The 15,586-nt window shown below is 39.1% G+C and overlaps 1 protein-coding gene across 2 annotated transcripts in view; it reads right to left on the bottom strand.

Moving 5' to 3' along the window:
• EDIL3 (EGF like repeats and discoidin domains 3) overlaps window positions 1-15,586 on the bottom strand; it is a 473,099-nt gene that overhangs the window by 131,775 nt on the left and 325,738 nt on the right. For both annotated transcript variants that reach the window (XM_062212442.1, XM_062212443.1), the window contains 3 exons: window positions 7,235-7,390; window positions 5,819-5,963; window positions 1,581-1,765 (listed from right to left, as the gene is read on the bottom strand). In XM_062212442.1, coding sequence (XP_062068426.1) covers window positions 1,581-1,765; window positions 5,819-5,963; window positions 7,235-7,390 — 486 coding nt within the window. The remainder of the gene's footprint in view (window positions 1-1,580; window positions 1,766-5,818; window positions 5,964-7,234; window positions 7,391-15,586) is intronic.

The raw sequence follows: 15,586 nt of genomic DNA, 5'->3' as shown, positions 1-15,586 counted from the left end.
AAGAGCATCATTTGTGAAACCAACAAGCAAACATTTGTGAAATCAATGACTTCACTCTGTAAGCATTGCTGCACCTAAGGCAAGAGCACCAGGTTGGATACTGGGGTGATATAAAGGGACTTCAAAAATGGAAAATGGAATTACAACTTACATTGGTGCAGATATTTTTGTTGTCTTTTTTCCCCACAGTATCCATTTTGCAAGAATCTTTTGAGGACTCTTGTACAAAAGAAAAATATTCCTTATCTTCAGAAAGTTCATACAACAGCAAGGAGAGGAAGACATGCATAATTACCCATAATGTATGACAGCTAATGAAATTGCTCAAGAAAACTCCAGAGGAAGAAAGAGCTACATAGACTGTGAAGAAAAAGTAGAGAGAAAAACCATGTTTCTGGGGCCAGGGTTGTGGTGTGGCAGGTTAAGCCAACGCCTGCAATGCCCACATCCCATAAGAGGTGGTTTGAGCCCCGTTTGCTCTTCTTCAATCTAGCTCCCTGCTAATGCACCTGGGAAAGCAGAAGATACCCAAAGTGCTTGGTCCCTTGCACCTACATGGGATACCTGAAGGTTCTAGCTCCTGGCTTCTGCTTGGTCTAGCATCAGCTGTTGAGGTCATTTGGGGAGTGCGCCAGTGTGGAAGACCTCTGTGTCTCTCCTTCTCTCTGTCTATAACTCTTTCAAATAAATAAAGTAAATCTTTGAAAACCAAACATAAAATCAGACGATGTTTCTGACAGTGAGAATAAGGAAAAGGAAAGCCGATGGAAGAAACAGGTTACTGCCCATGTCAGGTGACCCGGTCAGAATGGTTTCAGAGTTGGCAAGTCTGGCTTGGGGAAGGGTAGCATTTGCTACTTTCAACTGTTGTTATGAGTCCCAGAAACACAAAGAATTATCACCATTTTTGAAACTCACGGCTACAGCACCACAGTCCACGAAAGGAGAAACTCATTACTTTTAACTAAAGTGACCTCATTATGGGATGGGGCAGTCTCCTCTTTGCCACACAAGACACAGACAAATCTGTACACATTTTGAAGCCCTCCACAGATGAAGTCCCACCCGAGAAAGCACCGACTGTAACCCTGCGCCACTGGCAGACGATCAACAGACCGCAGTATCTGTGCACTCCTCCCGTATGCAAGCTACCTTCGGAGAACGCAGCCCGATCACTCCACTGCTTAGCAACCGCTGGTGAAGAGCTAGTGTGTCAGGAGTCATGTTCTGTGACAACAACCTGCAGGCCAGTGGCAGGAGTTCAATGTCCTTTGAATGCCTGTTGTGACGCTTTCAAAACCAATATGAACCAAAGCCTCAGAACGCAGGAGGGTTAAAATGCAAATGGACTCATAATCAATCACATTGACCTGTTCACGGCGAGATCCGGGCCAGCCTCCCGTACCAGGCTGACAGCGGATCTGTAACACACTACCACAGCTACGTGAGGAATGGTGGTTTTCTCTCTCTTTTCTTTTTAGTTAAGCCAAAGCAAAGACGCACTGACATTTTCCTAACCGGTGGGAGATGCTATAAGGAAGTGGATCTCTGGGTGGTGGGACCCTTTCGGAGAACATTACCTGCAACCACTGTGACTGGTCATTGTGGCCGGAGGTCCAGGCGTTCACTTTGCCCTGCTTGTCCAGCCGGGCTTTCCTCGGCTCCCAGCTGAACATGTCCATGTTGAGGGTCTTGAAGATGCTGGACGCAGTGATCTGATAGTCCTGGATGTGTCCCGACTTCATGCCCAGAGGCTCAGAGCAGCCTGAGAGACAACAAGAGGGGCTCCATGAGAACAACAGTCCACCACTCTGGGCTTCTGTGTTCACTTCGGATAGGCAAAAGAAGATCAAACATAATGCTATTCATTCCCCCAAAGAGGGCGCATCTAAATTCAAAAAAACAAGCTATAATCAGAAATAAATCTAGAATCAAATTGAAAAACAAGATAGCCAATCCAGGCTATTTTGTCTGAATATATTTTGGAAAAATTGAAAACAAGACAGCCAATTCCAACTGCTCCTGGGTGATAGATGCTTTTGCACAATGAACACAACACTGAAACGTCTCTCCCGTCTCATTGCTGCCAGCCTCATGACTGCTCCCTACTTTTCAGCAGCTTCATTTTGTCTTTAGAAATGGGACATTGTCTCACAAACTATGTTTGGTTTGCTTTCATTTGTTTTCTTAATACTGCAAATGAAAATCCCCTCAGTACAAAGTCATTTCCACAAACTGATGGACTGTTATATTCTAAACTGGACAGCACAGCACTTTGTTTTCCAGGAAATATCTGTTATTCTGTATCACTGATTCCTACAGTTCCAACAAAGCATCCTATGCAACTCAGGAAGCAAATACATACTCAATGGACACCCGGTGCTGGGCACCATGCAAATGTGGTGGTTTAATTAAGAGAAAATAACAAAAGAAAACAGGCAAAGTCTAACAGAAAACATTACTAGAGAAAGCCTTGTTTATAAATCTATCTTTTTTCGATACTCAATAACCTCTAGTGTTATATATTTTTTGATTCTCAACTATACTACATATGTTTTCAAGTTTGCTCTGTTATAGAATGTAGGTTTGCCTTTCTTTGAAGAAACCTCTCTCTGTGTGTGTGTGTGTTTACGTATATACAAAGTTCCTCAATCTTGGATTGCTACTGTGACAAAATTCCATTACAAATTGTCTGGTAGATTGCAAGATAGCATCCTCATGTAAGCCAGTGGATGGGTCTTCTGTAGGTGGAACTGTTGCATTTAGGATAAGAAGCTCACATGTTAAGTGAGATAAAATAGGAGACTCTTCCAACCCTGTAACTTTCTTTTATTCTACCCTTTTGTGACTCAGTTTTCTGTTCTGTAAATAGTAGTAAAAACCATGGAAACTTCCTTGGAGAAGTTTTTTTTTTTTTTTTTTTAATTCTTTAATAAAGTTCTGGCAACAGTGTGGGTACACACTTGGCCTTCAGGAAATGTTAGCCTGAAGCTCACTCCAACACATGACAAGATTAAAGTCCCAAATCTCAGCCTATGGTTAAGTACTGAAGAATATGCAATCATTGGGAACAATTTAAATCTAAGCCATTTTAAGTCTATGGTCCAAGAGAAGTGGCTCAGGTCTCTCCACGGATGAACAATTCTTCACTTTCTGTCCAGGTCAGTCTGGATGGCTTCTTCCCACTTGAGTGTCCTCCATATCTGTCCCCACTTCCACCCCCGGGGGAACACTATTCAATGCCAGCATGGAAAAATGTCCTGGGAGGGCCATGCATCTTAGTGCAACTCTTGTTGAGCTGCAAGGTGCAAGACATATATCCCAAGCCCCAGAGTGAAGATAGCTGTGAAAAATAACAAATGCCAAAGGCTCTGGATAGTTCTATTAGCCATCATGGCATGCCATTTGTCTTCAGGCAGTTTCAAAGAACGTGCACTGTCTGCGTTATAGACTTGCTCTATCCCTGTCCCTTATCCCGGCTGCCCCTGCCTGTTCCTTGCAAAACTCTGCAGAAGAGATACGAGGGGATGGCAAAAGGTTGTTGTTTTCTCCTTTTTTCCTTTTTTTCTTTTGGATACAATGAAGTATTTTGAGGTATTTGATAGGAAAGGGGTAATTTTAAATGGACCATTTTTAGGTGATAAGGCAAATCATCTCATACCCCTTCTGGTGTCTGGCACTCAGCCCAGAGGACGTACTGAAGATTGGTTCTGAGAGGGAGTGAATGAGGCATTCTTTAATTATGGCTGGGATCTGTTTCACTCCGAACCTCTTCAGAGAATCTGAGACAGATCCTTTGTAAGTGTTTGTGAAGAGATTCACTGCCGATCTTCTAGGTGGGCAGCTCACTGAATACAGTCAGGAGCCCCAGGCTTTATACTGATGACTCGCAGGGGATTGTAGGAAATCAGGAGTTTGCCTATGAGGATTTATTTCCAAATATTACGGGTGACCTCTTTGCCCATGCGCCTCAGCCACACAGTCTCTTTCTCATCCACATGACTTCACATGAGTACGTTAACTCTTCCGCCAGCCTCGACCACAGTGGAACAAGTCCAGGATTAGCAGTGGCATTGTTTATTTCTATGCTGGACTGCCCCCACTTCCAAAGGCATCCGCCAAGAGATATGACTTCCCGCACGCGAGTTCAGAATCAATTTGTGGGGTCGGAAGATGGGGCGCTGCTTCTTTTCGAGAAAATGAAATCTGTGATGGGTCAGGTGTAGCCTCTTGTCAAATGTGAAAGCCCAATATATTTACACCTTAGGAGTGTAACTGTGCCATGTTTGAGAAACGGACACTCATGAATCAAAAAGACTGAAAAACTGGGGAAGATGATGTGAAGCCGCTGAAATCTACAGGGCTTGCAGCAGACGGCATCATACTGAGGCTTCCTCTTGATTGCTCTATGATGGATGGCTTCAAGATGACACTGGCTTGTGGTGACACAGTGGTATGCAACGCCAACACTGTGCATCGGCTACTGCGCTAGAATGCACTGGCAGTCAACAAGCCAGCTCCAATTACCAAAACAAGGAGAAGATCTCTGTTAAGGTAATTAATTATATGGAGACCATATGTTGGTCGTTTCCTAACAGACACAATCACAGAATATGAAAATGTAAGTCTTAAAACACGTTCACCCATATGGCCAAGTCACTCTAATTTCTTTCAGTGTAATACGCTCATTACAAATTGGTTAATTTTTGATAGTAACTTTTACTTGCTTAACAATTATTCCTCTTCCAGAAACCACAAATAAATCTAAAAGGGAATCAGATATAAAATACATGATTTAACCTTTATTTAACCTCTTAAAAAGACATAGAAATCTCCTAACTTTCTCCCTATAGGAACCTGTCCTCCTATTTTTAACTAAGTGGTGTTAAGTTTGGTAAAGTTTTTTCTATACTTTGAGGTTATGTTTAAAAGTAGAACAGACATAAACTTTTTGTTTTCTTCATAGCTGCTTGAACAAAATAATTTCAGGCCACTGTGGTAAAGGTAGCTTATAAATTTCGATTCTGAAAATATAAGAACAAAAAATGTAACACAGTAAAAAGCCGAGACAAGATTTTTCAGACTCTAAACTGCATTGAGACAGGACCACTGTGGGGCCCTCAGATAAAGTCTTCATCTTTGTACTTCGCCTTAATGCTCCTGGAAGACAAGAATTATTTAACTCTGCTTCCTCTGATGGATTACCCTTGAGCTAATAACCACTGTTTGTGTAACACACAGGTCACTAGCTAAGAATGATCCAAGAATGAATTTACAGTTGCAAACTTGGACTTGAAGTATTGTTCCCTTGAGAGAAATGATAAATTTACATGTTTCACAAAATCTAAGAGGAAAAAAAAAAAAACAGTCAAGTCCTTATGGTAGACGGACAAAGATAAACCTTGCTTTTCTGTGCTACACAGCTTAAATTTGTAGCAATTTACGAGGCCAGGAAGATTCCAGTTTTTACTGAACTTTTTTCATATAACATAATTCATCGCTATCTCCAAAAACAATGAGACATACTTAAAATTAGAGCAGAGTTTTTCATGAGAATTCCTTGCACTTTTCCATCACAGCCGAATACAGTATCTTTTCTGCATTAATTCTATTCTGTATAGCATGCTTTAGAATTTGTTCTACACACACACACACACACACACCCCACAATTTCTCAACAAACTACACCCTTGATATTCTGGAGCAGAAGCACATTTTGGGGGGTGGTTAACGATTGGCAACTGAGAGGACAATTACCCATAAACATGCTTTTTACTTTGTTTAAAGGGAGAGAGCAAGCAGCTGAGAGGAGACTCACCAGACAGTTCACAGCCAAGGAGTTCCATTCGCAAGGTGCAGTGCCTTCGACAAACTTGGGGATAGAGTCTGACGTACTGAGCCTTGATGGGGGGCGTGAACGAGTTGGCATAGGGTGTGTTGTTATCCACATTTCCACGGAACACCTGTGTAAAAGCATAAGGCAGAGTTTAAGATCATTAACTGTGACAACTTCCTTGCTTATTTTCATACATCAACCAAATACCTTCATCAACGAAATCCTTCAAAGCTGGGATGAAGAAATTCGGGGGCATGGAGTATGTGGGAGGCACCTTCCCATCCTCAGCCAATAGGAGACTCCAAAGTCAAATGCTAATGACAGCTGCAAACCTCTGCCTGATGGGGTGCAACCCACGGCCCACTGTGAAGCTCTTCTCCATCTCAAAGCCAGTCCTCAAGAGCCCAGGGAGGACCTCCCTCTCTTTCTTGAGAAATGGGCACTGTACATCCTTTAATGGACTCTGGATCTGTGGGCTCACATCGCTGCCTTGTGGTTCTACTTCCATTGGTGGGAACCAGTCTGCACCACTACTTCCCCAACACTTGGTCCTCTAAAGCTGAGATCAGCCTTAGGATGCTCTATGGCCTAAGTCAAGCTTTATGGCCTAAGTCATCGAGAACGCATCTCTGACAATCACCCAAGACCACTGCATAAGAAACGTACACATCCTTACGTTTATCTCCGTGACAACCACACTCTCCCTCTGAAACCAAGGTTTAACGTTCGTCATTTTGACCTCCTGTACGTCTCATTCTTATCTCCCCTTTTATGTAACCCTTTTATGTTAGTCAGAAAGCTTTTGTTAAATTCATTTACCAGGATAATTTTAAAATCATTCTCATAGCATTAGAGTCTAGTCTTCTACTGCTTACTTATGAGATGACCTGTATTCCTGACAGTTTTACAACTGAAATTTTTTCATCAACAATATAAAAATTGGGAACACAAAACAAAAGAGTAAAAGAGATATTGAATCTTATATCTATATTCTCAAATTATTTTATTCCATTTAATAACAATTTTTTATAATTATGGAATATATAAATTGGATGTTTTTCTGCTTTAACAATAGTTTTGACCAGAAGTTCCTTGACTACAGAACATTCTAATCTATAAAAACAATTCAAATGAAACTGAAAGCTACTTTTAAAATAAACCTAATCATCAGATACAAGACCATGCTTAGCGTTTATAGGAAAACCAATTAAAATCCGAAAGCCACTGTAAATTTACAATTTCAAGAGGTTCCTCCTCCTGTAACTCCATGAGCTCAGTTACAACACAAAGGCATCAGAAATTTATTTTCAGCACTGTAAGCCTTCTTCCTGAAGACTCCCCTGTCCCTTAATGATCAAAGACTGTCAGTGGGATTCACTTATGAATTAAGTCTCTTACCACATCTTCGTTGGTGCCTTTCACCTTGTACATGGCCCACGACTTTCCGTCATTACTGTAGGCAATTTTGTAGGATTTTATGTACTCCGGGCTTCCGATCCTCTTGGCTCCTTGGGTAATCACACCGGTAACTCTCATTTTTCTTTGCAAATTTATCTGAAGAAATAAGAGATATTCCATGCTAATCTCGTTGCTTTGGGGATGGCAACATTGATAGTAAGGATTTTGTGAAAGGAATACTTCTATTAGTATAGATTTAAAATAATACAAAACAATGATTTTCATGCATATTTTTCAGACAAATAATTTAAATAAGCACATATTAATTTTGGTTTTAAAATATTCTATAATGGAATATCTTTAAGAAATCTTTATGATATGTCCCCCTCTGCCATGCCCCATTATAAGTATAAAATAAAGCATTTGATAACACGCAGATGTGACTCAGCAGACTGAAAGGTGGGAATATCTTCTTGTTAAAATAATCTCAGTGTCATTATTATGAAACTAATGTCAACAAAACTGCTAACATGTCTAAGCTGATTTAGGCTTCAGGAAATTTCCACTGAATAGAACACATGAGCATCTCACCCAAATCCTGAGTACCAATCTAAGAAATTGCAAAGGCATCATGGATAAGAAAAATAGTAAAACAAAATTAAAGTATCTTCAGTTCCTAGGTCTTTATACTGTGGTTGCTGCTGAGGGCCAGGTACAACACAGTGGTCATGGAGGCTGGGGGACACTGTTTTTACCCAATAGTTGCTTTTCTCTTCATTTTATCATATGGGCACTTACTAACTGCTATTTCTCCCTCATTCCCAATTTCCCAACAGTTTGCTATAAGAGTAGCAGATCTGTAATACATTTTTAAACCCATTCTGAACAACAGTATATAGCAATCTGTTTCAACACTTAAAAAAGTTAAATGCTGCAGCGTAAGAAAATATTTTACTCAATTAAATCTTGTTTCAACCACTTTAAAGTGTCTTTATGCTACCTATAAAATCTTAAAGTTCTATTCCAATGTTCTTGATAAATTATCACAAGCACCCCTCTCAATTCAAATCAGAAAAATCTAGATGCCTCATATGTAACACTAAGTAAATAATTCAGGCTACTTTGTAGAGAAAACCTGCAAACCTTGAGATTTATTCACATGACGTGGGTTTTCTGCTCTACAATGGGACTTCCAGGAGTGACATGGGCAATGGTAGAGGGTGCTGGGCCTGAGGATAGCAGCCCATCTATCTATGGAGTTCTGAGTCACTCAAAGTCTTGGCATCTCTCCCTCAAAGACCCAGCTTCCTACTCAAACGCTGCCCACAAGCACTTTGTGGTCATACTCACGTATGAGGGAGTTTCAGATCATTTGTCAAAGGTGGAGTGCAAAATTTTAGGGCAAACAAATTTTAAATCTATGTAGACGGGGGGCCTTCAAAAAACTCACAAAAAATTACAATTAAGAAAAGTAAGACTATATAGGATGTCAAAATGTTTTTATACTCAGATAAACTTTTATTTCTATTTTCGACATACTTTTTGAAGTACCCTCATTATACAGAAAGTCTGATGTGTTGATGCGTTAAAGGCTGGGCGGGGTAGTCCCCAGCCTCTATTCATGAAAATGCCTTTTCTCACTTTTGCAGCAGGGGACTTATGTATACTTTTGCTTTGAAGTTCCATGTTCACGGGGCCCTTTTTCTCCAACAACACCGAGTGAATTGTCCCAGTTATCCAATTTTGCTTTTCTCATTTCAATGTTCAGGTATCAAAATAATAGCAGACATGAGTACATGTGAAGTCTCCTCGTCTGGGGGCTCGGAGAGTTTTTACCATGAATGTACATTTTATATACTATTTTAATATTTTTCTCCACTTACTTCCTCCAACAGTCCTCTACAGATCGACTTTGCAGTTTCAACTGTGTAATTTAGAATAGGGAACCCCTCAAGGACGCTTTACTTATTTATTTATTTATTTATTTATTTATTCATTCATTCATTCATTCATTCCAGTGTGCTGGGTAAATCAGCACATTGCCATGGACGAGCAATGCTCTTTTTCTATCTGAGTCCTCTCATAGCCTCACCCTCCGCAGCACATGTAACACACACAGTGGACCCTGAATCACGTTTCTGCCCGTTTTGGAGGCCAAGTTCCACATTTCATATTCCGGAACATGCCTTTTTCAATTATCTTTTATCTTGTCTCAATTATCTTGCTTATACCTCCTGTGGATGGCTGAATTATCTCTCCCAGAGTTTTGGCTGATCAGCCATACGCTAATTTTCTAAAGCTCTAACTGTAGGAGTATCACAGAATTAAAAAAAAAAGAAAGAAAGAAATGAGTTCATGTTTTTCTCTAAATCATTAAAAATGGTGTTTTAAATTATTCATATTTGCCTAATACTTACAGACTCTGAATATATATTTTAGGAAGATGGAACTACAGGTAATACAGCATCAACCGACTTGGGCTTTCTCTACTTTCAGTGGGTATTTCTAACTAAGAATCAGCACTGTTTTCATTAAATACAAAATAAAAACCAAAAGAGGATTTGTAGATACTGACTCTAGGATAAGTTTTAGTAATTATTGGGTCTTAAATTATTGACTCTCCATGTGTGTAGCACTAAGTAACTTCAAAAATAAGGAACTCAATATAAAGGGGCTAAGATTTCACCATGATGATTGCACTCCAATACCAGGAATCTATGTTGCTTTAAGAAATAAATGAAGCCTTGGAGGAAGGCTATTGCAAATTTAAAAATTTTATTTAAAGACAACAGGCTTCATGGATTTCGTATATATAATTTTAAGTACAGAATCTCCACTATAAATATCTCCTGTAAGTAATCCCTTTTCATCCAATCCCAACAGTACTTTTTGATCCCTTGTAAAGTAACAATGGCTAAAAGGTGATTTTAGGCTTACTCTACCTGTGAGAGCCACCTCAGACACTGTGCTAAAGGTCTATGAGAATTGCAATGGACAATCATAAATTACTCTCTGTGAGCTTGATGGATGCTTGGATATGCCATAAAATATTTTCATTCCTGATTCTGGTTTCAGAGAAATTATTGTTCCATTGCATGGCAAGTCTCCTACATGATCTTGGAAGCAAAAGTGCATTCCAGAGTGTTTTGAGGGAATGTCAGTGTGAAGAAGAACCTGCATCTGAGGTCAGGTGGCAGGCAGAGGATGGACTGGCCTCACTTCCTACCTAGATTATTCTGGACTATTTGTCCAAGATTTTAAAAATAGCATCCCAGGTAAAGGAGTTTTTAATAGAACTGTTATATATGATGACTGTACAAAATACATCTGTAAAAAATGTGAGAACACCATCCCACCTAGAAAGCTCTTGGAGTATTAGGCTTTTGGTTTGATATTTTAATGTTGTTTCTTTTTACATAAAAAGGAACATTCCTTTTTCCATCTTATTCCTTCACCTACTTAATGTTGGACAATTTGAAGTTGGAGAGTAATAATTCTAAGAGCCAATAATCACAAAAATTGTATGAAGATAATTTTTCAAAAAACTTTCAAAGCTTTGCCTTAATGAGACATTCAAGGTTACTATGATTAAAGGCATTTGTACACACATGTGTGTGTTTGTATGTGTGCATATGTGCCTGCACCCACATGCATGTGAATCTATTAGCTTAAATATTGTAGAAGATATGAAAAATAATGGAGGATCAACTATAGGTTTCAGCTCTGTCACGAGGTACCCTCTCTACTCCAGGCCTATCCACCTGGAGTAGCTTAAGCTAGGGCATGGGTTTCATTTTCCCTCCTCATCTACCACCTGGCACGGAACAGTTCCCTGGCCTCTGAGCAAAGGCCTCTGGGTATTCTCTGAGAGAACAGATACCCTACTAAGCCACAGAGGCATATTCTAACGACAAAAGCCATCAGAGAAAAAAGTCCTACAAGTATCTCCACAAACGCCTAAAAATAAATGCAGAAATTCAAGAAACAAAAATAAAGACGACAACATGATCCCCCCAACAAGGAACACAGCATTGCAATATTAGAATCTGAAGATGAAGAGGATGATGAAATACTTGAGACGAAATTAAAAAAGTTAATCATAGGATTATTCAGAAACAATGGGAAGCAAATGCATGAGTTAAAGAAATCCATACATGATATGAATGAAAAATTCTCACATAAAATGGAGATTTTGAAGAGAAATCAAAATAAAATATTAGAAATGAAGAATTCAGTAAGTCAAATAAAAATACAACAGAAGCCTTAAAAACAGTCTTGGTGAGGCAGAAGATAGAATATCTGAGCTAAAAGGCAATTCTTTGAAAAAAAATTTTTTTTGGAAAATTTTCAGTCAGACCAAAAAAAAAAAAATTGAGGAAATTAGAAAAATTTAAAACAGTGTTGGAATTTATTAGATACTATCAAATGACCCAACATATAGTCTTAGGAATTCCTGAAAGTATAGAAAGAGAACTGATTAGAAGGCCTATTCAGTGAAATAATTACAGAAAACTGCCCTAATTTGGAGAAAGGGATGTCCAAAAACATGAGGCACATAGACCTCCTTATCAACATGACCAGAAAAGATCTTCAGCACAAGACATTGTACTCAAACTTTCAACCCTAAAACATAAAGAAAACATTCTAAAATGCACATGAGAAAAACACCAGATTACTTTCAGAGGATCTGCAATAGACTCACAGCTGTCTTCTCACCCTACAGGCTAGGCGAGACATACTCCAAGACTTATGAACAAAAAAATCTGTCAACCCAGAATAATGTACCCTGGAAAGCTCTCAGTTATGAATGAAGGTGAAATAAAAACCTTCCATAACAAACAGAAATTGAATAAATTTGTCACCACTCATTCAGCCTTACAAAAGATGCTTAAAGATGTGCTGCACACAGAAACAGAGGAAGATTTGTCATCACTATGAGATAAAGTGAAGGCAGAAAATATCACAGCAAATGTAGAAAGGAAAGCCAGGGAGACAGCACCATGGCTCACTTGGTTAATCCTCCTCCTGTGGCGCCGGCATCCCATGTGGGTGCCGAGTTCTAGTCCCGGCTGCTCCTCTTCCAGTCCAGCTCTCTCCTGTGGCCTGGGATAGCAGTGGAGGATAGCCCAAGTGCTTGGGCCCCTGTACCCACATGGGAGACCAGGAGGAAGCACCTGGCTCCTGGCTTTGGACTGGCACAGTTCTGGCCATAGCAGACATTTGGGGAGTGAACTAACAGAAGGAAGAGCTTTCTCTCTTTCTCTTTGTCTGTAACTCGACCTGTCAATTAAAAAAAAAGAAAAAAGAAAGGAAAGCCAAAGGAAACAATAGGAGTATTCATGGAAAAATGGCAGGGCCAAGTTGTTACTTATCAATAGTAACCTTGAATGTAAATGGCCTAAACTCTCTAATTAAAAGATAAATGATGGCTGAATGGATTTAAAAAAAGGCCCATTTATTTGTTGCCTATAAGAAACACACCTCAACAACATACAGGCAAACAAAGTAAAAGGGTGGAAAAAATATATTCTATGCTAATGGAAAGCAAAAAAAAAAAAAAAAGCAGGTGTAGCTATCCTAATATCACACAAAATAGACTTCAACACAATAACTCTTAAAAGAGTAAAGAAGGGCACTATGTAATGATCAAGGGATCAATTCAATAGAAATATGTGTATATGCCCTGAATTACAGGGCACCTGTCTGCTTAAAACCAATGTTAAAGAGAGATATAGACTCCAATACAATAAAATGGAGGACTTCAACACCCCACTTTCAGCAATGGATCGATCAAACAGACAGAAAATCAACAAAGAAACAGCAGAGCTAATCTACATTATGGACCATATGGACCTAACTGCTATCTACAGAACCTTTCATCCCACAGTTGCAGATAACACAGGCTTCTTATCAGTGCATGGAACTTTCTATAGGATGTACCACATGCTGGGCCATAAAGCAAAGCTCAGCAAATCAAAAAAAAAAAATCAAAATCATGCCATGCACTATTCTGATGAAGCTGGAAATTAACAACTGAAGAATCTCTAGAACAAACAACTGGGGACTAACAACATGTTCCTGAATGAACAATGAGTTATACAAGAAATCAAGAGAAATCAAAAAGTTCCTAGAAATGAACGAAGGCAACAATATCAAAGCTTGTGGAAACCAGCAAAAGCAATATTAAGAGAGAAGTCCATAGCAATTGCTGCCTTCATTAAGAAATTGGAAAGGCACCAAATACATGAGCTATCAATGGATCTCAAGGACCTAGAAAGGCAACAAGAGTTCAAACCCACAATTAGTAAAAGGAAAGAAATAAGTAAAATTGTAGAATAAAGAAATACTCAGCAAAGTGAACAAGCAACCAACAGAATGGGAGAAAATTTTGCAAACTATGCAACTGATAAAGGATTAATCTCCAGAATATATAAAGAGCTCAATATACTCAACAACAACAAAACAATCCAGTTAAAAAGTGGGCAAAGGACTTACACAGGCATTTTTCAAAACAGGAAATTCAAATGGCCAAAAGACACATGGAAAAAATGCTCAGGATCATTGCCATCATGGAAATGCAAATCAAAACCACAATGAGGTTTCACTTCACCTGTTAGAATGGCTCTGACACAGAAATCAACAAGCAGTAAATGCTGGTGAGAATGTGAGGCAAAAAGTACCCTAATTCACCATCAGTGGGAATGTAAACCAGTGCAGCCATTGTGGAAGACAGTGTGCAGATACCTCGGAAAGCTAAAAATAGATCTACCATATGACCCAGCTTTCCTACTCTCAGGAATTTACCCAAGGCAAAAGACATCAGCATATGAAAAAGTATTTATACCCCCATGTTTATTACAGTTGAGTTCACAATAGCTAAGATATGGAATCAACACAGATGTCCAACAACTGATGACTGGATAAAGAAATTATGGCATACGCACACTATGGGATACTACTCAGTGGTTAAAAAAAAGAATTCTGTTCTTTGCAACAAAATGGAAGCAACTGAAAACCATTATACTTAGTGAAATTAGCCAGTCCCAAAAAGACAAGTACCAAATGTTTTCCATGATCTGTGGTAACTAATAGAATACTTAAAAGGTAATCTATAGAAGTGAAACTGACACTTTGAGATGCGATGGTTGTTTACAGCCCTTCTACTGTTGAGGAACAGTATTCTTCCCACCCGCCCCCCCCCCCCATACTATTTTGTTGAACTCTTTACTTATGGTTTGGTTACTCTTGTAAGTATAAAGTAAATGGAAAGTAGATCTTGGTAAAAATTGAGTGGGAATAGGACAGAGATGAGGAAGAAGGGTGGGAGTACAGGTGGAGGGAGAGGTGGGGTAAATCACTGATCCTAAATTTGCATATACAAAATGCAAGAAGTTTATATACCTTAAATAAAATTTTTAAAAAATTTAAAAAGCTCATAGTAAAAAAAAAATCACTGAACCTCACTCATCATACAAATTAAATCAAATCTTTACCAAGTTATCATAATTTAACATCATGAACCAAAATAAAAAACTTCGAGTATTATCAAGAATGTAGAGAAATAGGCATACTTACACATTCCTGGTGAGAGTACAAATGACAATCTTTTATGGAGGACAATTTGGTTACATAAAGCAAAATGGCAAATGCACATTCTAATTCAGTGGCACTGTTCTTGGAAGGTAGCCACATGTCCAATCACACACAGGCAATCTGATAGAGGTACAACGTTGATTCTTGAAGCACTGTTTACAATAGGCCACAATTCCCAATGATCTAAAAATGTCTATAAATTGAGATCTAAGTAATCTCACTATGAAAAACCCCAGGAAATGGGATATTTGCACTCAGATGTCAAACAGAGCAAGAAGGAGTTTGGGAAGGAAGGAGGGACGAGGGCACAGAGACACTGGGACATCTCAGCCTAGAGAGAGGTGACAGCACTGCAGCTTCCACGGGACCATGTCCTGCAAACTCCCCTCAAACGGAGCCGTTAACGTTTTCTATTCTACCAAGAGCACCACAGGTAAAGTTCATCAAAAGAAGGCAGCCTGGGAGAAGATACTGTTAAGGTCAAAAATTGACATAGGTCTATTGTTAAGTACACTGGATCTCAATCTCCTTGGTCTCGGAACTTCTTTATCTTGTTAAAAATGATCGAACATCACAAGGAGCAAATATACACACCGGCACCCACAGGTGTGCACACACACACACACATCACACGTCACATACCATTCTGGATAATATTATCAATGGCTTTACAGCAGAAATTAAAACAGGTTAATTTTAGAAACACTTGTTAGTTCATTTAAAAACAATAACCAATTACACGTTACCTTAAAAATTATA

The sequence above is a fragment of the Lepus europaeus genome, chromosome 15, assembly GCF_033115175.1.
Source record: "Lepus europaeus isolate LE1 chromosome 15, mLepTim1.pri, whole genome shotgun sequence".
Taxonomy (NCBI): Eukaryota; Metazoa; Chordata; class Mammalia; order Lagomorpha; family Leporidae; genus Lepus; species Lepus europaeus.
This window is presented reverse-complemented; position numbering and strand designations above follow the sequence as displayed.